At 45.6% G+C, this 24821-nt stretch overlaps 2 protein-coding genes across 7 annotated transcripts in view; both read left to right on the top strand.

The window, feature by feature from the left end:
* CHUK (component of inhibitor of nuclear factor kappa B kinase complex) overlaps window positions 1-2113 on the top strand; it is a 31250-nt gene extending 29137 nt beyond the window's left edge. Inside the window, exon 21 of the mRNA XM_084289751.1 lies at window positions 1785-2113. Coding sequence (XP_084145877.1) covers window positions 1785-1811 — 27 coding nt within the window. The 3' untranslated portion in view covers window positions 1812-2113. The remainder of the gene's footprint in view (window positions 1-1784) is intronic.
* Window positions 2114-2280: 167 nt separating this feature from the next.
* ERLIN1 (ER lipid raft associated 1) lies at window positions 2281-24550 on the top strand. 6 transcript variants are annotated; one of them, XR_014618591.1, is made up of 13 exons: window positions 2294-2535; window positions 2700-2823; window positions 4165-4246; window positions 4722-4768; window positions 11002-11063; window positions 12013-12138; window positions 13400-13473; window positions 18783-18841; window positions 19880-19971; window positions 20471-20560; window positions 20838-20917; window positions 21122-22703; window positions 22830-24550. XR_014618591.1 is itself a non-coding variant. In XM_084289754.1 (12 exons), exons 2-12 carry the CDS (start codon window positions 2711-2713, stop codon window positions 21338-21340), a joined length of 1044 nt encoding a protein of 347 aa, XP_084145880.1. In that variant the 5' UTR covers window positions 2281-2413; window positions 2700-2710; the 3' UTR covers window positions 21341-24550. The 6 variants fall into 6 exon arrangements, 5 of the variants coding, with proteins under 5 accessions (XP_084145880.1, XP_084145882.1, XP_084145881.1 ...); XM_084289754.1 differs by having other exon boundaries at window positions 2281-2413; window positions 21122-24550; XM_084289756.1 differs by having other exon boundaries at window positions 2294-2454; window positions 21122-24550.
* Window positions 24551-24821: the final 271 nt, after the last annotated feature.

Raw genomic sequence — 24821 nt, 5'->3', positions numbered from 1 at the left:
AGAGCCCTTTTCTGATTATTAAATGAAGCTCTCCTTGTGGCAGAAGCAGAGAGTCCTAGGAAGGCTTTTTGTATTAGTCTGTGCTTGAAATACCAAGACGTGAAAAAAGTAAAGATCACCCAGAAGCGTTGATGTGATCTGAAACTGTTCCTGAACTACTGGTGAAGGCTGGTAAGTTACTGCTTAAAAGAGCTCATTTACTGGGAGGATGAAGAGCACCACAGAACACCAGGTTTCTAGAAAAGGTTCTTACCTGATCTTGGAGGCTATATCATAGAAACACCTATATAAATACAATGAGAAAAGAACAATTAGGCATGTATATCAAACTTTTTATCAAGGAGAAGTGTCAATACAGCTTCTGTCAGCGTGAAATTGTCTCACAGATTTATTGCAGTCTTCTAAGGAAGTCACTGATCTGTGGAGAAGTAAGATCTGTTGGCATGCTATACCTTGGATTTTGAAAAAGCTTCTTATAGTGTCTTCTTAGGGCTAACATCTGTTCTCATGAGATAAAAAGTTAAAGCTGTTTACCAGTTGTAACTGCTGAAATAGCAAGGAGCAGAGGGTTGGAGAAATGAAGATGTTTGAAATGGAGCTCTTGTAAACATTTTAATTCATAGACATTTTAATGTTCTGCTGTTTATGAAACATAGTAAACAGCGAAGTGAGTTTGTTGGAGTTACTAAGTTATTCAGGATGAGTTCAGTGAAATGAAAATTCATCTGCAAATGAAAACTCATTAGTAGGAGTTGCAGACAACTTCATAATACCAAGGCATTGAGCAATATGCATGAGGGATGAAATTAGCCACTGAATAATGCAAAGTAGTTATGTGAGCAAGAAAACTGCCTTAATTATGCATAGCCATTGGCCATTGAATACTTTGTTCAGCCCTGACAGGGTTGGTATCAATTCTGTAATACAATCTTTCCTGTTGTGTTTCCTTGCTGTTGCTGGAGAGGAGAAAGCAGACCTGTGACTGCCTACTTATCTGTTGATCTCTGTCCTCTCCAGCCTCTCATTCCAAGGTGCAGCATCTGTCTCTGGTATATTTTAATCCAGAAAGATTGTTTGCTTGTGGTGGCATTATGCTCTGCAGATCAGCATATGGATTGTTGATGCATAGAATCATGGAATCATAGAATATCCCAAATTGGAAGGGACCCCTAAAGATCATAAAGTCCAACTCACCGCACAGGTCTGCCCAAAAGTTTAGACCATGTGACTAAGTGCACAGTCCATTGCAGATTGTTTATGCTTGGTTTCCTTCCTGCTTTCCTTGCATCATGAAACAGAAGTTAGGCAACAGAAAAGCAGCAGAACATGAAATTTGTCCTCTTCAATTCACTTGGAAAAACACAGAGGAAAAAAAGAATAGCTATAAGATTATTTTCTCTATTCTTACAGAAGTATGACTTGGAGCCTTTAGTTTTCTTTTTCTTTGGTGTTCTTGCAGTACCTGTACAATCAGTAGGACCAGTAGCACTAGGTTCTGTTCAGACACAGAATGTAATTCCCAAAATCATGTATTCACAGACTATAATTTCCAAAGCGACTTCACAGTACAGCTTGTGATGTGCCCGAGTGCTGTAATGAGGACAGGGACTTCTGCACAGGAGGCAAACCAAGCAGTGAAATCGGGAGGATTTTTTTAGCTGTTCCCTCAAAATGATTCTTTCAAGGAGAGCCACGCAATAGCGAGAACCCTTCGGTCACCGCCTTGCCCTCAGGCATGGAGCAGCTGCTTCCTTCACCAGCCCTTTCCTTGCTTCTTCTTGCAGGGATTTGACTGGAGTTGGCTGAAGTAGCACTGAGACCTGCCGTGCTGCTGCCTGAAAAGAGGGTGCTGGGCTACTGAGGGGCACAGCAGCCCCCTCGCCTCGCCTTTTGGAACCGCAGCCGAGCCGGTGCCAACGGCTGCAACGGACATACGTGCCTGGCAGTGAAGGGGCCTGGCGGCCGTTACCGCATGGAGCTGGGCGGCGCTGCACCGAGGGAGCAGCCGCCGCTGCCGGGCTCTGCGCTGAGGGGACGGGCTGGAGCGGTTCGCGCTGGGGTGCCGTGTGTTTTTAACCCGAGTTTATTGTAAATAAACGCTGCCCCGAGGCCCCCTGCAGCTGTCCTGCCGCTCTGCTCGGGCAACTATGCAGCGGCCGCGCGCCGTGACGCCATCAGCGGGCGCCTCGTTTGCCGCGCTCTCGCCCCCGGCGGCTGGAGAGTGGGGGAGAGGCGGAGCCTGCGCGCGGGGCGTGGCGGGAGCCGTTGGGCCGCCGGTGCAGCGGGCGCGGCCCGGCCCGGCCTCGCCTTCAACAGGGGGCGCGGCGTCCAGCGGCACGGGCCCGCGCCTGCCTCCAAAAGTACGAGGGCCCGGCGGGCGCCTCCCCCGGGACGGCTCTGCCGGGTTAAACGGGTGAGAGCTGGTCCCGGGTCAACCCGCAGGGCGACGGCGAGGTGTGCGGCTCCCCGGTGTGGGGGGCGTCGAAGGAAGGTCGCGATAATTTGGGGGGCGGAGAGACCGCGCCGGCCGAGGCGGTAACAGCGCTGGGAACGGGGGAGGCCTGCGGGGTGCTGCGGGGGCGCCTCCCGCATCGCCGGCCTAAGCAGGCCCTTTGCTTCCCGTTGCAAAAGGGGCAGCGGGAGGGGAGGCGGGACCCCGGCCCCGCCGCCCGCTGAGCTGTTTTGTGTTTGTCCCGCAGGTGCTGCAAGGATGACCATGGCCCAGGCTGGAGCCGTAGTTGCCGCTGCCACGGGAGTTCTCGTCTTTTTCTTGTACGCCTCCATTCACAAGGTTGAGGAGGGGCACCTGGCTGTGTATTACAGGTACTGTTTCCTTCTAGCACTCTGAAGGTTTCCGTGGATTTTCGTCTATTTTTTTCCTGTTGCTAGGTTTCTTCCTCGGCCCTTGGACCACATTTGGAGGTGATTGCTCCCCTCTGATTTTTTCCCAGGGTTTCGTTCAGAGATTGGCAGGCTGAGTTGTTTCTGCCCTCTTACACGAATGTGGGTCTAGAAAGCCTGTCTGTGTATAGAGCCATTATGAACTTTGGTCTTTCTGAATCCTGAGCTACTTTTCATATCTCTTATGAGATGACTTTTCCGGTCATAACTTGGATCTAAAAGCGTAAAGTCAGTGTTCTTGGTTTACCCAGTCCTTTCCTGTTTGTAGACCCTCTTTCTCTCATGCTGAGTGCTGTTACCTCTGTCCCAGGCCATCCAGAATATTGACTCAGGACCAAGTTTCACAGGGGGCTTGCAGCTGCTGTGGATACTCTTTGCAGAGCAAGAGAGATAGTGGTAGCAGTCACTAAATGCCACTAGTTGACCAGATTTTACTTCAAACTTTAATGAAGGAACAGATGAATTCAGCACCCAGTCTTTCTGATTTTCTTTCTTTTTTTTTTTTTTTTTTTTTTCCTGCCGTATTTCTGTTACATCCTTTCTACGCTTCACATTTGCCATCATGGGCCATTTCCTTTGTGCTGCTTTTTCTTTTTATTACAAGCGTGTTGAAGTAGGATGCTGCAGGAGACATTAACGCACTGAGAGGATTCATTACTTAAGAGTTCTGTGTCTCTTGTCTTTTAACTAAATGACCACCCAGGAGACTGTAGATTTGTTTTGTGCTTTGGGTAAGGGACTGTACCGAATGCCTTGTGGAAATTCAAACTGACATTATCACACCAACTGAATTTTTCCATGGTTGCCAGTCAACTATTTAGGGAAGAAAAATATGTATTCTTGAAGCTCTTTGCAATGTTGCCAGTGATGGAGGATTTTAGCAATATCTGCTATCTCTAGAAGTTAATTGCTCACAGGACTGAAGAAAATGATTGTCAAGTGGCAATTGACAAGCATCTGATGCAGAATCAGCTCTTTCATAGGTGAGTTGTGTAGTCAGGGCAGTTCGCTTTATGCTCACCAGCTTGCTGTTTGGTATTGTAGTCTATAAGGTTACAGGCCTGCAGTGACTCCTTCTGAGACACCTTGTGTTGATGCTGCAACTTTGGAGCAGGTGAGTAATGTAATTTGCCCTACCACAGCTGTGACTCCTGGTGTTTTGAACATTCTCTCTCAGAACCAGCACATAGTATTTTCTGTTTGCTTGAATCTTTTCTCCATTTCCCTTTTTTTTCCTGCATTTCTCTTTCTCTCTCTCTCTAGGGGTGGCGCATTGTTAACTAGTCCGAGTGGACCGGGCTACCACATCATGCTCCCATTCATTACCACCTTCAAATCTGTGCAGGTTAGTGCCTCCTCATCTTGGAAGAGGGTGAGTGGGAGCAAACGTCAGAAGGGATAGTGCTGCATAGGGGTGACTTAGGTAACTGGTGTTTCCAGAGAGGCTCAGTGAGTTGGCAGTTGGAGCAACAGCTCCTCAGAAACCCTATGTTCCCACCACCTGGGTGCCCTAGTGCATGTGCCTTGCTTGGACAAGACATGTCTTGCTTCAGGAAGACAGTCTGCATTTGTGGCCTGATTGTTTGCTAGGAGAGTTGCAGGAAGTATGAGTAGGGAAATGAGCACAGCTGCATTGTGTCTTCCAAAATGCAGTCAGAACAAAGTCTGTCTTCAGCTCACACCTACAGAAGTCATGAGGGAGGCAGAGGACATGTTTTTGATTCCACATGCCTATGTAATGGTTGTAAGGGACTGGATACTGTGCAGTCTTCCTTGGGAATGTGGTGTTTTTCTGAGCACTGGCTGTCTTTTTATTTCAGACCACGTTGCAGACTGATGAAGTGAAAAATGTGCCTTGTGGGACAAGGTACGTTTTTTCTCTGTATTTCTTCAGGTGATGGGCAGATGTCTTCTATTGCATAGCTTGCAACTGTATATATTACTGTGACACAGAGGCTGGAAAGTAAAGGCACCTACCCTAAAATTGGTCCCAAACATGAACACATACATTATACGTGGAAATTAAGCAGAGGTATGGGAGAGAATGTTCTTGCTTTCACTGGAATCTATGTTCAGAGATCATTTGCATTTCCAGTGATATTCTCTTAACTTGTTTTCTTCCCTCAGTTACTCTGCTAACCCATTGTTGTGCCTTGGACTGCCCTGTGTTTTGCAGTATTTCTAGTCTGAGGCTTGTGGCTCATACAAGTGTTGACTCCAGCAGTGGGCAGAAGTAAATAATGAATGGGAGAATAGGAAGCCTCCCTTCTGATGGGGAGATGGTTCATGTCAAAAACAGCTCAAGAAAATGAGTTTCTTGGGATAGTTGGGGCGTTTTTGGAATAAGCATTTCACCTGACATAAAGGAAGAGGCAGGCTAAAGAGACAGCCTATGCATGGGTGGCCCTTGAGTGCTTCATAATTAAGTTGATCCTTTTATAGTTCCAACAAGTAGAGCAAGAACAGAAGTAGAGAGCAAGTTGAGTTGGGTTGCAGGTTCTGGTTTGTTCATTCATTCTCAAGTTAAAGGGATCACAGAATCTGTTCCTGCAGGATCAATCAAGACCAGTGATTCTTCCTGTGTTTTAACTGTAATGTACTCTTAATATTTCTGTTGTTGTTGTTGGTTTTTGGTTGGTTGGTTGTTTAAAAACAAACAAACAAAAAAAAAAAAAACCCTGCCAGTATGACTTGAGTAATGACACATAGCAACCCTGCTGAAATTGAAAGTTGAACACTAGTAACATCCTAAATAAAGCAAAGTTGATTTTGATCTCTTTTTCTTCTTAGAATTATTCCTATAGCAAGTCATGAGACATTGCTTGGGCTTAAATATTAAAATTAAATTCTTATGGATTGCTAACAGATCTAAAATTTTAGATCTTAAACTTCTTACAGGAGTGTTTGTAAATAATGCTACTGTTCAGAGCTTCTGCCAGGGCTTTGTTGTTAGGTAAAGAATCTTTGGGTGCAAATGAAAAGCAATTGCTGGAAGAGAAGTAAGACTTGTGATTTTTCCATGTCTTAAATGGCATGGTTAAAAATAAGTCGTCAGAGCAGAGTTTTAAGAATGTGTTTAATGCTAACTTCTTTGGCTTACAAGTATCAATAATATTTCACCTGCTGGACTTAGTAAAACAGTGTCACACCTCTGGGCCAGAGACATTGTCCTGGAAGCCATCTCAGCAGACCTAACAGATTTCTGCTGAAGCTTAACCACGGTAGACATACAGTCAAAATTAAACTGTGCTGCTCTGTTCCTGCTTGAGCAGAGACAGTTGTTCTGCAGGTCTGTCATTTAACAGCTAAACTTTGTAGTTTCATATGACAAGTTCATTAAGCTCCTGCTAAGTTTCAGAGTTGCAGAATTCAGTTGTGCACTACAAGTCGTTGTGAAGTTGCAGGTAATACGCATGCTCAAATACACCAAACAGCAGCTGAAGTAGTTCTTAGTAATTGAATATACTTCAGACCAAAGGTCCCAGTAGATCTGTCCATTTTTAAGATGTTATTACTAGAATGAGTTTCTGTATTTTCTTTTATGCATTTAAATTTTCCGCATTTGGAATCAAAAGTCTGAAGCTACTCTGTGCCAAAGGTTTGAATCCAAATTTCTGTAATAAAACATTTGTTTATAAGTAATGAAGGGATCAAATCTGAAATTTTACTATCTAGGCTCAGAGTTTGTTAAAAGAGCAGACCCTAAACACTTAAAAGTTCTGTAATTGTATTCTGAACGATCAGACTTCAAAGGCTGGTTTCTCTTCCACCTTGTTCATGTCCCCTGTATCCTCATCTACATTGGGAAGATTTCCAGTGGCTGTGTGGGTGCCCATCTCCAATTTTTGCCTTACTTGTCCCATTTATACTTTACAGTATTAAATGATTATGTTTAATAGAGGTTTTAAAATATTTTGGCACCAGATGTATGTTTTTCATAAAACAGCTGTCACCCCAGAGACTACATGTAAAACCATTTCATTACAGCAGGTAGGATATTTATGTGCTCTAAGCCATGAAGAAAATCAATTATGTGATTGCCTCTAGCATCTGAGACTTCTGACTTTCCCTGACAAGAAAATGCCTTCTCAATTCCTTGGGAGGTTCAGCAGTTTCCTCAGGGCACATCTCTAAAATAAAGGAGAAATCAGGAGAGCAGAAGAAACTAGTTGTAGAAGAGCAAGGTATTCCAAAGAACTGACTTGAAGAATACTTCACTAAATGTATTACTTGTGCAATATAATAAACAAGTTGAGAGTAGTTTAGTCAAATATTACATGAGAGAATTAGGTAAGTGGCATTTTTCTTGCAAACTTAACTGGAAGGACTCATTCTAAATATTGTACAGGTTTTACCATGCCAAGAAACAATAAATAGTCAAGACACTAAGTAGTATTGTTACCCAGGTAACGTTAGATGTTTTATTTGTATTAACATAGATGTTTTATTTGTAGTATTAGATGTTTATTTGCAAAGGTGTGAGAGTTGTGTTGTGCTTGTGCTGAAGATCCTAGGCAGGAACCCAGAGTGCTAGAGGAATGCTGCTCTAGGATGGATCCCTGTTAGCTAGTCCTGTGGAAAAATGTGTTGTGCAGATTGCAAGTGGATGTGTTAGGTTTATCAGGTCTAACCTTCAAGCCTTGTTTTTGTATGCTGTCATTACCTAACCTTGTCTGGTCTTGTCTGTGGTCAGCTCTAGCAGTGAGCATTGAAGATTTGCTTTTTTTATAGCCTCTTTTATGGCAGCATCCTTAGTTCTTCCCTTGACTTCTCCTGGCCCAGCACAAGCTAAAATCCTGAAATGTATGAGACTAAATTCTACTGAAATGCTTGCTAGTGTATGTCAGTCTCCTGTAGCATCCCCTGTACGTTTTCAACTGTCCTGTAAAGTTAGGGATGGCTTTTTTTTTTTTTTTTTTTTTTTTTTTTTTTTTAACAGTACCCAGAATAAGAGCATCTTGTTTTGTGGCTAGGGCTGACAGGTACTGCTGAAGGTTTGTAGTAGAGACATTGCTACCATGGGTCTCTTTCTAGCAACTTTTCTTGGTTTCATCTCTTAGATGATATAGCAAACTGCCACATGCATAAACTTCTCCCAGATGCACATAGCCAATGTGCTGATTTTCCTTTCAGACTTCCTACGGACTTCTTGTTCTTCTCTCCCTGACTAAAGAGCCTGCTCAGTTCAGGGCTGCTCTGTCTGACCAACCTCATGAGCAGCTCTGACATGAGGACTTTGGGCCCTGTGAGTCACCACTACAGAGGCTGCAAATTTGAGTGCGTGAGAGGCTGCGGAAACTATGATGCAGAGTTGTAAGCACTGGAGGTCCCTGCGGGAGCTGTACTGTAAGAGTCACCCTGCCTTGCATCTGGCTCTTGTAAATTGAGGTGTTTTTTGAGTGGATGTCAGTTGCTGAAATGGGAAGAGTTTTGTCCTAGATGGCGTTTAAGCTGTAGGTGCTAAAGCAGTTGGATTCTCATCCCAAATCAGTGCATGGTGCTTTGCAAGAACAACTGTCCCCAAACTGCCCAGGATGCTATCTCCTGCAGCCCAGTAGATTACCAGTATCCTCTGTACCAGGCTGTTTGCGAGGAGATCTTGTCTGAGGTGCTCATCATAAGGTCAGTGTGTTACAGTCCGGTTTGGCTCCTGGATCTACATCAGCAAGGTCCAAAAGACCATCAACGCTGCCCAGTGTTAGATGAGATGCTTCAACAGCTGGCTGAACGTAAAACAGTGTTAACTGCTTTGTAGGCTTGCGCCCTCAGTGAGGAAGGAGGTGGCCTGCCTATTCAGCGGGCATACTCGCTTATGCCCCTTCTGTTGACCCACACTGGTGGCTGGGATCCTTGGAAGAGTTATAGATAGTGTTGGTTGGGTTGGGGTCAGCAGGCAGTCCTTTCTGACCTGAGGTGCTAATCACCTCATGCTTGCACGTGAGGTGGTAAGGAATTGCATATGCATGCTGCATAGGAGAGAGATTGTATGAGATGTTATCATTTTTCTTCTAATAGCCCCATAAAATTGAAATGCAAAAAAGACCCCAGTATTTAAATGTGCAGCATTGCTCTACTGGGGGATTGCAGTGGATGAAACCCACACTCTCTGCTATGGTTCCTCACCAGGATGTTTTGAAGATAAGCCAAGATGGTAACTGGATTTCCCTGTCCTTGTGGAAGTGTTATGAGGTGACTGGAGCAAATCATTAGGATGAAAGCAGGTTCAGAAAATCCTGCAGAATGATGTTGGAAGTCACTTGAAATGATAAATAGTCATTTTTTTGAGCACAGAGGGACAGAGTGCAGAACAAATGAGATGGAGAAAAATGCACATACCGTGTTGTTATAACTGCTCATATAGCTTGACACATCTGTGAAGGACTTTGAAGGCCTGTCTTAAATAAAAGTAATAATTCTTAAGTAGGAATGACCATGGCCTAGAAAGAAATCTTGAGAAAAAAAAAAAAGAGAGAAATTCTCCTTAGAGTATTATCTCACCAGGAAATAAGTCTATCTTCAGCTATGAATGTCTTTTCTGCTGGCTTTTACATGTACCTCTCAGCAGACAAGTGCAGTCCATCATCATCTTTTTCAGATAACAGCTTACCGTGAAGCACACTGGTTTGTAGAACAAGCACAGGCTGTGCCTGGCAGACCTCTCCTAAAAGAGCACAGAAATGATTCCCTGTTTCAATCTGCCCACTTGCAATAAGATTTGGCTTAAAACTGGCAAGGTAATTTTTCTGCAGACTTAACTTTTAACTGATGAAGTTAAAAAGTACAAAATAAGAAATCAAGTTTGTTGTGGGGAATACATCTGAGTTAAAACACTAGAGAGTCTTAGTTTGGAGCTGGATAAGATCCACATCTAGAGAGCAGCTGTCTCTTAATGGTTTCTGATAAAACTTGTTCTTTGTGCCCTGCCTTTCAACAGAGGGTAAAACAGAGAGTATCATATTTTAAAAACGTGCTCTTCAGAAAGTTAAAAGCTGTTGCAAGTTAGTTTTTTCTACTCTGCAGAGTCTGTGCTTTTTACCTGTGTCATAAACAAGGCCTGAATTTAATGGCATTTAATTTCATAAATTAAAGGTAGGGATGAGCTCTAATAGAGGCTAAGGAGTGAAAGGGAGTGGAAGTGCATTGGATGCCGCTTAATGCCTTGGACTGAGAGGCAAGTCTGGAGACCATTAGGATCAGGAGGTCCATGTGCTGATGATGGTTTATTTCCATCTAGTGCCACAGATTTAAAATAAATGGCTAGTGAGTCTTCCTGTGGGCTGGCTCAGAGCTTTCTCTTCTATTTTGGATTGTCACTACTGTTGCTCTGGAGTATGAGCAGTAGCTCCAGTAGTCTGTTATCATTTGGAAGTGCTCATGGGACCAAGCCCTGCCAGCTTTCTCTGGCCCATCTGACAGTGCCTGGTCTCACCAGGAGGGCCATGGGTTCCTTCCTATCAGCATCTGGAGGTGTGGTTGTTTTTCTGCAGCTGCATTACTGCTGCAGAGCAGTTGTGGTGTGGCATGGTGACACGTGAATGCAAACTAAAATCTCTTACATGCTTTCTTTCTTTCATTTCTGACAGTGGCCTTGTCCAGTTACTGCTGGAGTTAGTGAACTTAAACAAGTGGATTTTCTGTTTAAATGTATTTGCTGTCTAGAAGAGCTGCCATCTGTCTCCAGTTTGTGTAAAACAGAGGCTGCTCTGCTGCTTTCAGCAGGTATACCTGCTGTCTTTGCTGCCTTCCCTTCATTGTGTTGGACTCCAACTTTCTGATGGTTGCAGCTACATTCCTGTTTGAGGTTATTTTCCTTCTGTTGGTTGAGTAGGAGATAAGGTGAAGTGAAAGCTGCCTTGCAGACTTGTTGAAACAGGCTTTTGATTTATGCAGAGAGAGGGACCAGTCTGTGCAAAGCTGGGGCTTGCTTGCTGCCATCTGATTGCAAAATGCTCGAGAGGTCAGAATTGTCCTGGGTAAAAATTAACTGCAAGTTTCCAACAGAGTTTGGTAAAAAAGTGAAAAAAGACAACTTTGCTTTAAATGCAAACCAGTGTTAACAATTTAATTAGTAATTCATTAACTCTTCTTTTTCACTTGTAGTGGCGGTGTTATGATCTACATTGACCGAATAGAAGTTGTGAATAAATTGGCACCATATGCAGGTATTTTCCTGTCCTGTTTCAACAAGCAGCACTGTGACTGTTTTCACTCATCCTCTAGCAGCTCTGTCTTGGTTTGCAGCACTGCTTCCTTTTTTTCTGTCTTAGTACCTTTGTGGTTACCAGTACTTAGTTTCATGTTTGTGTCTGCAAGCTTTTCAAAGAGCCATAGATTTGCTTAGATGACAATAAGTTCTAAGACTGCTTCTCCCTTGAAGGATTTTATACCTGGGTATGTTAGGCTGCTTGTGGCAAGTGCTAGAGCAATCCTATTTCTTGGAGCTGAAGAGAAGGGAAACCTGTGAAACTCAGCGTACACAGCAAAGCTCCCAGCTGCTTGCCAGCTCAACAGCTGAGACCATTACAAAGGCAAAGCCCATACAGGAGCCTCTTACCTTATTTCCCCAGCTGCCAAACCCAAAGACCCAGACAGCTTTTTTTTCAGCAGCATAGTTTAATGCAAAACTCTTGTGTTACTGAGGCATTTTTCATGTTACAGTTGTAGGAATGATGCTTTTTGTCATTTTTTTTCTAGTGTCCTTTCCTATACATGTGGGTCCTGAACAGGGGCCATTTTTTTTTATGTTGATCATAAACCAGGATAATGTTTGACAAAATATGTTGCTGTATTGACTCATCTCTTTGAAGTCATATAACTCCAGCAGTGCTTGTGGAGAGGACCGCTGTGGGTTTCTCCTCTGACCTCCCTCCCACTTGCTACAGGCATATCATGAACAGCCGGTCTGGGCAGTTGTGACTGTGTCCAACCAAGTCCTGACACATCCAAGGATGGATGTCCCCTAACTCTCTGGTGACCTACTGCTGTACTAGTTTCCTGATGTCTTGAGCTGTCATTTTGATGTTCAGGCATTGCAGAAAGCAGTACATGTCAACAGTCACTGGATGCGATCGATGCTGGTGGTGAGCTGAGATAATTCTCTTATTTCCTCAGTGTATGATATTGTGAAAAATTACACTGCGGACTACGATAAGACCTTGATCTTCAATAAAATTCATCATGAGCTGAATCAGTTCTGCAGTGCTCATACTCTTCAGGAAGTATACATCGAGCTGTTTGGTAAGTGGATGGCAGCCGGACACACCTACCAAGGTCTGTGTAGTCTCCCTCTTCTGTTGTGGAATATGTTACAACAGTTTCCTGTGAGCAAACAGCCTCTGTACTGAAGTTGTAGTCTAGAAACCATCTCCTTATATATCTGTATGCCACTTCCTTTGTAGCTTTACTCCTTAATGATTTGGATTTCTTTGTCTTACCCCATCTACATGTGGGATTTGATTTGTCCTCTTCCACTTAGGACTGAATTCTGGATATACTAAGTAGCTCTCTGCTATTGTGCATGGAGTCGTGCTCATTGTTTTCATTATGATGATGCTTCTGTCTTGTTCGCTTACATTTTAAGCCTCCGTTCTGTTGCTGCATTAACTTCTTTACTTAAAAAGCTTAATTCTGACTGTTGGCAGGGAAGAGCCAGAAGGACGTGCTTGCAGTTCATTGCACTGCTCTAGTTTTTTCACAAGGGGTATCAGTCATTCAGGAATTATCCCATTTAATGGTCTGCTCCTGGGATCCAATGCCCTGACCTTGGCATATGCCTGTGGATCCAAAGGCATAACAGCATTATGTTCCTTCTTAAGGGAAGGAGGAAGGGAAAACGGATTTATCACTTTGGAAGGTGAAAGGCTGTCAGACTTCTAATGTTAAGAAACAGTAGATCTTTGAATGCTGTACTTAGACTTGCCAAATATCTGTAGTCAGAGAGGAATTTTCTGATGGTATGTGCAGTTTAATCCCATTGTAACTGTCCAGTTTAGTGGAAAAATCTTCCTGGAGCTTGGAAGTGACAAATACATTTTTTTTTTCAGTAGCAAGTATTGGATCCTGCATGTCCCTCAAGACCAGAGCTTGCTGCTGGCAATGGGATTGACATGGCTCTGGCTAGGGAGGGATGGGCTTCTGCTGTGGGCTCTGGGTATGTTTCCTTTCTGAGAAAAGCCACTTACCCTCAGCTCAGGTATCATGAATTCATCAGTAGTTTAACTTTTCCATAGGCACTAGTGTGTGGTTCTTACAGCTCTCCTCTTGGGAATATTTTCCAGGGAGTATAGGAAAGGAAGCAATGTACTCAAAAAGTCTTTTTATCTTGCACCATAGAGATGCCTCTTCAAAGCCAGCTGACTTGTTGTCACACAGAGAAATGATGATAAACACTGAAATGGAGATAATATGATGGAGATAATGGAGATAAATGATGGAGAATGGAAATAAGTGGAGAAATGGTGATAAAAGCTAACTGGTCTCTCTCTTGTCCTCCAAACAGATCAGATAGATGAGAATCTGAAGCTGGCCCTGCAGAAAGATCTCAATGTCATGGCACCAGGTCTTACTATCCAGGTAGGTTCCTTGCCTAACAAAACATATTTTTTTCTACCTCTTATTTGCTCATGTTTTACTGTATTGATGAAGTTTCTTGCTTCTGTTTTCCACCTCGTGAAATAGTTGAACCTGGAGATGTGAGGTTTGTCAGTTGAAGACTGTCCATGTGACAGTTACCACTTTGAAATGCTATGAATCCTGATTGATTTTCTGTTTAATGTTAGAAAATCATCTTTAGTCTTAGTCAGGCTATGGGACCTGCCAGCTTTTTGTCATGTTGAAGTTCAGGGCAACTGACTGGGAAAACCTTAGGCTTGCAAGGGCTAAAATGGAAGTCTCTGGAAACTTTCACTGTGGGGAAGAAAGAAACTAAATCTGTTTTGCTATTTTTATTGCGACATTTAGCTAAGCTGGCTGTGCAGGGACAGAGAGCCTCCCTTTGACAACATATGAAGTGCTGCAATAAATACTGCTTTCTGCTTTAAGGTTGATTTTTGCCATAGGCTGCTCTGTTGACAAGAGTCAGCCACAGACAGTATCTTACCAAAAAAGATGAGATGGCTCTGCTCTTCCAAATATCCAACTGTACATTGCTCACAGCATTCCTATGGAAGATTTTCATAAAACAAAATTACCATCATGATTAAAAGCTCAGATCTTTTCTTATTATTTTTTAATAATTCATAGAATCATAGCATGGTGTGGGTTGGAAGGGACCTGAAAGATCATCTACTTCCAGGCCCTCTTCCACCAAACCAGGCTGTTCAAAGCCCCATCTGGGCTGGCCTTGAGCACTTCCAGGGATGGGGCATGCACAGCTTCTTGGGACAATCTGTGCCACTGCCTCACCACCCTCATAAGTAGAGAGTTCTTCCTTACATCTAATCTAAATCTGCCATCTATTAGTTTAAAGCCGTTACTCCTTGTCCTATCACTACACTTCCTGATAAAGGGTCCCTCCCAATTCATTATTGCAAAGGTGGTATTAGAGGGATTTAACAGCATTTATTTCAAGGTCCTATTAAAACTAGTTAATGTAGATGAAACTTTGACAAATCCTCCAAGTTGCTTGATAAAAAACTTTATTTCCTAGTGGAGTGGAACGTTGACCACAGTCTGAAGAGTTGGAATTGCTAGTTAGTCAAGGGAAATGCTTGTCCTGCTCTGCTTTGCACTGGTGCAGCCTCACCTCGAGTACTGTGTGCAGTTCTGGGCACCACAGTACAAAAAGGACATGAAACTGTTGGAGAGTGTCCAGAGTAGGGCTACAAAGATGCTGAAGGGCCTAGAGGGGAAGATGTCTGAAGAGCAGCTGAGATCATTTGGCCTGTTTAGCCTGGAGAAGAGGAGGCTGAGGGGAGACCTCATCGTGGCCTACAGCTTCCTCGCAAAGGGGAATGGGGGGGAAGGAGTCGATCTGTTTTCTTTAGTCACTAGTGATAGGACCCGTGGGAATGGTGTCAAGCTGAGGCAGGGAAGGTTTAGGCTGGATATCAGGAAGAGGTTCTTCACTGAGAGGGTGGTCACACACTGGAACAGTCTCCACAAGGAAGTAGTCACTGCACCAAGCCTGTTGGAGTTTAAGAAGTGTTTGGACTGTGCTCTTAGTCACATGACCTGAATTTTTGGGTAGACGTGTGTGGTGCCAGGAGTTGGACTCGATGATCCTTACAGGTCCCTTCCAACTCAGGATATTCTGTGATTCTAAGAGAAGCGGAGGCCAGTGGATAGTAAGAAGGTGTCTAGGGACAGTGTCATAGGGCAGGCTTTTGCACTTTCCTTCAGATAGCAGTACATTCTTGGGCTTTTCCTATGTGTCTAGACACAAATGGGTGCATCTTGGGAAACAAAAATGTGCAACTGGAAACGCTTGCCTGTTTGCAGTCCCATGGCTTGTTGGGGATAGCTCACGAGATGAGATACTGTGTAGGTAAAGACTAGGCAAACACTGGGTATGGTGTGGTCCTTCTCTGCTACAGACTTTCACCCTAGCTGGGTGAAGAATGAAGTAGATAAAGCTGCATGAGGAAAACCAAAGGAAGCATCGTTATCACTAGAACTCATGGAGAGCTTTAACCACTGACATATTTTTTGGAAGGGCAGAAAGGGTTGGCTGCAGGCAACACCAGATTTTCTGAAGGGCACTGAATACATATTTTGGCACGGGTGTGGATGAACACAGTGCTCCCAACTGAGTTGAAAAGTGAAAAGCCTACAAAAGGGGATAGGTGAGCTGGGGCTTGGACTTAATGGTGGATGTTCAGGGTAACATAAAGGGCTTCAGAGGTGCATCCAAGCGAGAGGAAGCCTCAAGAAGCTGTAGGCCTACTGTACTGTGGGGCAGAGGACGTGGTGGCTAAGAACATGGAAAAGGCTCACGTACTTGGCACCTTCTTTGCCCATCACTTCTTTCCAGCATGGCTTGCCCTCAGACTGCCCAGGTCCTTACCCTGCTGCCAGAATCTGCAGAGGTAAAGCATTGCCTGCAGTAGAAGACGTTTGAGCATAGAAACCACTTAGGCAGATGGGAATACACAAATGGGTGGAACCAGGGGGGATGCTGCATCCAAAGGGTCTGAGTTGCTGCCTCCTGACATTGTGAAGCTACTCACTTATCTTTGAAAGGTTACAGCCAGCAAGGGAGGTTCCTAATAACTGTGAAAAGGAATCTTTGACCATGTTTGAAAAGCCACACTTCTGGAAACCAGTCTTTGTTTTGGTGCAGGTGGTATTACAGAGGTAGAAGTAATATACCCCTATGCAGCCTGCTGTGGCTGGGAGCATGAGGGAGTTGCTTCGAGGAGAGCTTTCTGCATGCAGAACCTTTCCAGGAACTTGGAAAGGCTTTGTTCCTGTTGGGAGCTTAAAAAAAATCCTTTAGCTGAAAGATGTTCTGGTCTTAAGTACCATAAATCTGCTTGCTTTGCTTGTTTAGAGAAGCAGCAGTTGTTCCTGAGTGTCTTGTGATGCCATGCTGGCTGCTTCTCTCCAGGCAGGATGCATGTAACAGGGTTGAAGTACCTGTCATACAAATGTTTCCCTTTCTCTTACCACCTGCAAAGACTTGTTTCAGATGTGCCCATGTGATGTTCCCCTCTGTGGAAGTTTAGATCTGTTCTTTGCAGATTTGCTGGCCCCAGAGAGAAGTGAGCAGCAGGTTCGGTGCTAGACCTGCAGTGGAGCTGGAACAAGAGGGTTGTGAAACCATTGTACTGCCATGGACTGTGTTAATCTGCATCTTGCAAAGGTCCCTAATGAACCAGGCAGCACATGGGCTGTGTTATAAATGAAGTCTCAACTCAATCTGAATTTAGTAATATTTATAAAAGGAATATTTATAAAAGGCAAGTAAACAGTGCTGGGTGCGTGGGGAGTCTATGCTCTACCAACACACACACACGAACATAACAATGCTTTTACATACTAAACCCGAGTACACCTATACATATGTACAATCAGGAAAAGTAACAAACAGTCCTTTAAGTCTATTACTATTAATGTCCATGACTGGGGGAGCATAGTTGGCCTGGTTGAAGTGCTCCCATATCTTCCATGACTTATAACAGTCTCCATTTTCCATTCCTTCTCTTGATCACAAACACCAGAGAATTCCAGGGCTAGTCGTGGGAACAATATGTCTTGCTTTAAGTTGTCAAGCAACTCGGCCTTTGGGCCTTATATATCCTATTCTTTCCGGATTGAAGGAAAACATACCCATCTCCTTTTTGAGGCCTGGGTCAGAAGGCACGTCCAGGTCACCAGGGGGTGTAACAGCGAAAGCCTTCGATGGCTGTAGCAGCAGAGGGGCCGATGGCGTAGCAGTCAGATCAGTGAACGAGCCTGCAGCTCCCTCACTGTCTGGCAAACCACACGTTTCTGACTGTGGCCCCACATGGCTCTTTAAGGCCTCAGAGACTGCTCGCCAGGTGCCGAGCAATCCCACTGTAACCTTGTCGTTTTTACTTGCAGAGTCCCACACCTTGACCTTAATTTGGTCCCATATTTCAGGATCATAAACTGTCTGATTGTTACCAGGACAGTCTTTGTTTCTAAGGAGTATGATTCCCCGTAATGCACAACTGCTTACCAGCGAGGGGCAGTTGTGTGCGCGGCTCCACTTCTCTCAGCTTGACCTTCTTCCCAGCTCTGGTGTGCCTATTTCCATCGACTTTCTGTAGGAGCTTCTCTGAGAAGGTTGCTGAGTTTGGCCGAACCTATCATCATGAGGTGATCAATGTGCCTGTTCCCGTCCTGGTCTCTGTTCTGCTAGCCTGTCCCTATTCGTTCCTTTTTATCTTGAGGACAGGTTCCCCTCTTACACCCTTCGCCCCATAGCAGTTCTTTTCAAAACAACTTTTCATTGCTCAAACAACTTGGCCCAGTAACAGCAAACACCCAGCAACTTCCATGCTGTAATGGCTGGAGAACAAGCAACCCAAGACTGCATGGCATCTCCTGAATCACCCTTTTTTGTTCCCTCTAACCTCTCTTACACTCCTGATGGCCTCATCGTTAAGAGTCTGATGTTATCATCAACCATGGGGCTTGCTGACCCCTGTGGCCACACTCCCAAATCTCCCCCTTCTTTATTAATATCAACCATCTTATTGACACAAATTATTACTCTGTATATCACAGCTGGGAGGCATCAGCTCTTGGTCTTGTCTCTAGATGTTTCCTTCCTGTTTCAGAGGAAGCCCTCTGCAGAGCAGCTCAGCAACTGGCTCTGCCTCTTGCCACGTGGTATCAGTATTGCCATGCAAATCGCTCTTGGTGATCAGCGGTCACATGCAGCAGCTGTGCCCAGTTGCCACATGCCCTGCTGCTCTCCTGTGTCTTCGCTGCAATGTCTGTCATTGCATGGTAGCTTCTGCAAGCTTTTCTCCTAGAAAACTCATTACTGAGCTTGTGGCTCTGCCTCTGTTTGCAATTCTTACTCCTGCAATTTAATTTCATTGGGTTGGTGAACCTCTTTCTTGAGCACTATTTTGGGAACTGTTGTCTGGTGATGCTTGAGGAGTCTTCCCATCTGTGGGATGTAGAGCTGGCTTCTAGCAGAGTTGGCGAACCTCTTTAGGAGTCTTTTCCACATTCATTACTTGATCACTTTGGTTTCATTAAAGGTACAGAGACAGGAAATAAAATGTAAGGTACTTGTCTGGAAGTGGTTGTACTCAACTGTCTTGTACACAAGGACTGGAATCCTCTATGTGTGGTCTTCGGTAAATTTGAAGATGTCTGGTTTTGCAAAGACATTTCATAGCTATGCAGATCTCGTCAAAATGTTTAATCTAAAATGCACCCACTTTTTTTTTTTTTCTCTATAGGCTGTTCGTGTTACGAAACCCAAAATCCCAGAAGCCATCCGAAGAAATTTTGAGCTCATGTGAGTAGCAACACCTAAAACTGTATGAATTGGTTTGGAAGGCTTATGCCTTCCACCCTGTGTATTGTTAGAAGACTCTAACCTCGCGTTCAGAAGGTGAGAGGTGGACTCTAGCCAAGCAGTTGCTTGGTTAGGTACACCTGTGCAGTCTTTTTCCATTTTCATATCTCTTTCACTCTGAAGCCTTTTAGCCTTTCATGGTTATTAGATGGTTAGTCTGTAGCAAGGCTACATTACTACTCCCTTTTGGAGGGGACACTAATCTATAGAGAACCTGTAGAAGATTGATAAACCAAATTCAGGGTTCTGGAGTCCTTGTGCTTTGCTTGCAAGGTCCTGTCTGCAGACTTAAAGAATCATAGAAAGATTTTAGTTTGATACAGACCTGTGGAGATCTCTTGTCCAAACCCCCTCCCAAAGCAGGGCCAACACCACAGTTCCTTGGGGCTGTGTCCCAGAGCATCAGGGTTGTCTCCAAGGACAGAAATGCCCTGCTTGCATGGGAAGGGCTGTCTCCTCGGGGCTGTGTGGTGCTACAACTTGTGCCGGTGCCTCCAGTGCTCTCACTGTACCCCTGGGAGCAGGGTCTGCCCACAGCATCTCCAGGACCCCCTTGGGCCAGAGGAGATGCCCTCAGGACCCTGGTGCCTCCTTGCCTGCAGCTGAGTAAGCCCTGCTTCTGCATCCTGGCCACACATACGCACCCCCCCCCCACGTACGTGTTTTCCACCCACCATCACCAGAACCTCCCTGGGTTTGCTTCTGTTTGTTGATGTCTCCCTTGCAGTGGGGGGCCTCAAACCATATGCAGTGTCCAGATGTGGCCTCACCAGTGCCAAATAAAGAGGAGGAATAATCTCTTCCATTGATCTGCTGGCAATTCATGTGCTCGTGCAGCTGAAGATAGAGCTAGCCTTCATTGCTGCAAGGGAATGCTACTGACATCTGGTCAACATCTTCCCACCCAGGCATCTACTGCCCTTGTTTGCAGAACTGCTCCCCTACTGTTTTCATGCGATGTTGTCTTTTGCTGTGCAGGGAAGCTGAGAAGACCAAGCTGCTCATTGCAGCCCAGAAGCAGAAGGTAGTAGAGAAGGAGGCAGAGACAGACCGAAAAAAAGCACTTATTGGTAAGTGAGCAGTCAGTACCAGCAGACTGGGGCTAGACAGTTTTCTCTGAAAGCTGCACCAACAGTCAGAGACGGTAGAAAACAGGAGTGTTTATGTTGCTGTATCTACTTCCCACCTCCCTCCCCACAGCAGCAGAGCAACGAGTGCCTCTATCCTACAGCACGGCTGCTGCTGGAGTAGATCAAGAGTTAACAGTTCTGCCAGCAAAACTGATTGGGCTTTAAAATGTCCCCAAGTCAGGGAACGTTGACATATTTGTAAAGGGAGGGGGTCAGCCAGTTCGGTACTAGACGCATCAGCACTATTGTCATTCTATAACTGTTTCTTGAAGCATAAACGCACTGAACCTATACAGGACCATAGGACCCAAGCAGAAAGGGAGGCAGCGGAGGGCAAATCACTTGCGTGGCAGCATATCCCTGATCAGGTCTGGGGTCAGGGTGCTAATGCTTAGGCCTTAAGAAGTGAATATCTGAGATGAGCCTGTTGTGATTGCAGAGGCAGAGAAGGCTGCTCAGGTGGCCAGGATTCACTATCAACAGAAGATTATGGAGAAGGAAACTGAAAAGCGAATTTCTGAGATTGAAGGTAACCATAGTGCTGGCATGCTGCTGGGGGGCATCTTTCAGCCTAAGGGTGGTTGTGGGTTGAGAAGCCTCAAACTGGGCTCGCAAGCGGTGCTGCCCTACAAAAATAATAAAGGGTGCAGTAGCGTGAGATCACCTCTCCAAGAAGCCAGAAGTGGAGGTGCCTAGCAGAGGAGCTGTCGCAGGTACACCTGGGTTAGTTTGTGCCATGCTGGGCACGCAGTATTTGTTCACTTCCTAATGCTTCTTTTCCTGTCCATCCTCTGTTGCTGTGTTAGATGCTGCATTCTTAGCAAGAGAGAAAGCAAAAGCAGATGCGGAGTATTACACTGCTCGGAAGCTGGCTGATTCCAACAAGGTGAGCACTTGAAAGTTGGTCACGAGAGGACTTGCTTACTCTTTTTCTCTGCACAGACTAGGTTAAGGTGGGCAGCATTGAAAAAAAACACACTAGATCTAACAGCCCACATTCCAGTTTCCAGGAGGCAGCTACCTGAGATGAAATCTAATGATGCCAACCCTAGAAAATTGTCTCTTACAGTCTCTGGTTTCTTTTTTGTAGCTGAAACTTACCCCAGAGTATCTGGAACTAATGAAGTATCAGGCGATAGCTACGAACAGCAAGCTGTATTTTGGTGACAGCATCCCCAGTGTGTTTCTGGATTCCTGTGCCTTTCAGCAAGCTGAACTGAGGACTGCCCAAGACACCAGCCTTTCTTCACAGGAAGGTCCAGACACCTCTGCAGAAAGCCACCTCAAACCAAAGGAAAGTACTGGCTGACAGGGGTAGAAAGAGACCTGGTGTAGCTTGACAGCTTACTCAGCTGTGAATGGGGATGTTGCCCTGTGCTGGTGGGGCACGTGTGGCGTATGTGGACATCTTGCATATAGGTGGCAGTTGGGTTGATTTTCTTCTAGCAGCACATTGCAAGTGCTCTGCCTCTTCCGTTTCTTCCCTATTAAATTGGTGCTTCCAAATGAGGGATAATTCTGTACTAACATACCTATACTGGAATATTAAAAGACGGTCACCAGGAAAGCCTTCTGCAGTAGGTGCAATTATTTAGCAAGCATTACCCTTGAGGTAGGATATTTGGCTTTGAGTGCAGTGTGGCTGCACACTGGTTGTTCCACAGTGCTCTCGCTGAGGCTAAGCAGTTTTCCTTCGTCTTGCTGGGAAAGCTTCACTTTGTGGACTCCAAGGCAGATTTATGCTTACGGGACACAACTCTCCTCAATATCTCTGTAGTTGGCCAGCAGAGGCTGCCTGTTCTTGCTCAGAGCAATACCCAGCAAGGAGTGGTTTGGTGTGGAATAGTTTATTTGAATAGGATCTGCATAGCCATTATCTTTTCCTTTCCTGTAGGCAGTGGAAAGTAGATAACAACTCAGAGCAAGCAGTCTCTGATGGGGTTCTGTAACTCCCCTTCTCCAAGCAAGAGCCTTATGTTGGGTGGCCATGACTGACTGCAGTATACTTCATCTGGGTGGCTGCGTCTCACCTTGCTCCATAAACCAGTGTGTGGAACACCTCAGAGCAGCTGGTTGGGAACAGAGGGTCCAGAGCTGGGAAATCATTGGTCAGATTGCAGCTTCCCTCTAGGTCTTTTCACCACAGAAAGGGTGCTGAATTTACACGGCTTTGCCTTGCTGCAAAGCAAAGGGAGAGAATTGATGAGAGATGCAAGAAATTCTTGGGGTGGAGTGCAGGAGTCTTATCATTATCCTGCTCCTCAGATGGACTTCTGTTACAGACCACTGCCAGGCAGATAACCAGGTGCCTGAGGTCAGCAGGCAGCCTTTCCAGCCCAGTGCTGCTTTGCACTCTCCATCCCACTTGTGCAGTTGACCCTGCTCTGCAGCAGATTGATTCCTCAGCTGCAAAGCTGGCAGGGCATTGCCACTTCCCAGAGCAGCATTCATCACTCCAAGAAGCTGGACTGGCCTTGTACATCCTTGACCAGCTGCAGTGGGGAGTCTGTCTCCAGTCTCACAGGCACTGGCTGGGCTTTGCTGCCTCACAGGTTTTTGACTCATCAGCGATGCTGGCGGGAAGACCTCCTGCTCTGGCATGTGTCATGATGTACCCATTTCCCTGCTCCCTGTGTATCACTTCAGGGTGAGAGAAGAGGCATGCAGCAAAGGTGAATTTCCTTGTGGGGGATGAAATCTGTTTGTATAATCTGCTTTCCTCTTTTCTTCCATGCTCCCCTTTGCCTATGAGGATGTGCTTGTTTCTAGAACCTGTTTCTTGTTGTGTTCTGTGACAGTCTCAGAAGATGATGTCTGGAGAAGCCACTGGCAAGGACCTGAGCCAGAAGGCCATGCCCCTGCTTGCAGTGCTGTCTGCCTCTTAACCCACTGCATGTTCAGAGACAACCTCTCCTCCATGTACCTTGGATATCTGTATGTTCCCGCTTTTCTGTCCCTAGCACCATCTACAGTCTTCTGGCAAGGGAAGGAACTCACTTAGCTTTTGCCTTGGTGGAGCATTCAACCCAGAATGAACAACATGAAAGTGTCTGCTAATGATCTCCCCAGGTAGTTGTGTGTGTGTGTTAGTTCTTCCAGTGCTATTTTGCTTATACTGTTTAGCTTTGTTGGCTGAAAGGATGGTGGTGTCACCCCCTCAGGAAGTTCAGTAACATAGGGTGCCTTACCCTTTCTCAGTTCCTGCCCAGCTGCTGCTCATCCATCTCTGGAGTAGAGCAGGGATGTTTTAACCCTTTCTTTCCTCCATCTGCAGACTCCCAATGCCTAGTTACTACTCTGCTTCAGGATGCATGTGCATGGCACATGGGTTGCATGCCTCTGTGCAACTTACAGATGCAGTGCTTGGGGACTGCCAAGCAGAGCTTTTGCAGGGGGAGCTTGTCTCTTTGCTGCCAAAGGCTTGAGCAAGCAGTGTCCTCCTGCTGCAGAGCAGAGATGTAAAGGTGCTAATGGCTAGGGATTGCTGAGGGCCCTGAGGACTCCTCGTGGAGGTGGGGAAGCAGGAAGGATGCTGAAATCCCATGGCTGGTGATGGGAGAGGAACAGGCAGGCACAGGGTTAGCCTTTCTAAAACTGGCAGGGCCTGCCCCTGGGGAAGGGTACAAGCCAGAGGCGGGATGGCAGCATGCTTTGTGTCTGTGGTGTTTGGAGTGGCTCCTGGAAGTACTCTTGGATTTACAAGACCCCCCTTTTCCCTGTGGGAAGGCCTTTGAGGAGCCAGTGGAGACACATATCAGTTCTTCAGTGTTGCTGGCTTGCAGCAGTCGCTTTGCAGCAGAAACACAGCCTCTCCTCTTCAGTTTGGTTGGCTTCTGAGATGAATGCTGACTTTCTGTGAACAGAAACCTTCCTTAGAGAGGTGACAGAATTGCCTGGGATTAGGCATTGCGTAGTGCTGGCATCAGACCCCAGGGGTCATACCACAGGTGAGCATGGTGGGTTATGCTAGCCTGGAGGTGCTGGGGAGTAAGGGCATCAGGGAGCCTTGAGCTGACACCAAGGCAGCTTGCAGATCTCTACAGCAAAAGACCCCCACACAGGGAGAAGGGTAGCTAGTGCAGGAAGGGTTGAGCCATCTCCTGCCCCTGCAGCCATCCAGGTGTGTGTGTGGGTTTGCCTCCGGTGGCTGTCACTCTGGCTAAATGTTGTCCCCATCTGGCTAGGTGTGCATCTGCCACCTCCACCCTTTGTCTTATGGACGGGTTATCGATGCTCTTGGGGTTTGAGATCCTGCAGCAATATCTGCATGATGCTCAGTGCCTTGCACAAAAGCCTCTATCCCCACTTGATGGAGGAGCCTGAGTGGATGTACAAAGGGTGAGGTGCCATGGCTGGCAGCTGAATGAGCACCTTGACACCTGGGATGGGCTTTGCTTCTCACTCAGCTGGGAGGGCTGAGTGAGAATGTGGATGTAATGGGGAACATGGCTTTGAACTGTTTTTTCTCTGTTCAAAAGGGCCTGCATGCTGTTGTGACTAGAGGGGCTTGCTCCTTCATCAGCACCTTCTTTATAAAAAGCACTATACATATGTTCAAGTTTACGTGCACAGTGTTGTGTTCTTTTTATAAAACAATAAAACTATTTTGTTACCATTTCTTTGGTGGCTTTGTGTCTTAGAGCTGGTGTCGCTTTTTCCTGCTCACACAGCAGTAATGCTGCCTCTGGTGTGTCTCCTGTTGACTGCAACACTGGAAGCCCCTCAAGCATCCCAAGCTCAAAGAGAACCACAGGACGGTGGAGCTGTGCAGTGAACACGGTATTTACAGC

This window comes from Netta rufina, assembly GCF_964035555.1.
Source record: "Netta rufina genome assembly, chromosome: 7".
In the NCBI taxonomy this organism is placed as follows: domain Eukaryota; kingdom Metazoa; phylum Chordata; class Aves; order Anseriformes; family Anatidae; genus Netta; species Netta rufina.
This window is presented reverse-complemented; position numbering and strand designations above follow the sequence as displayed.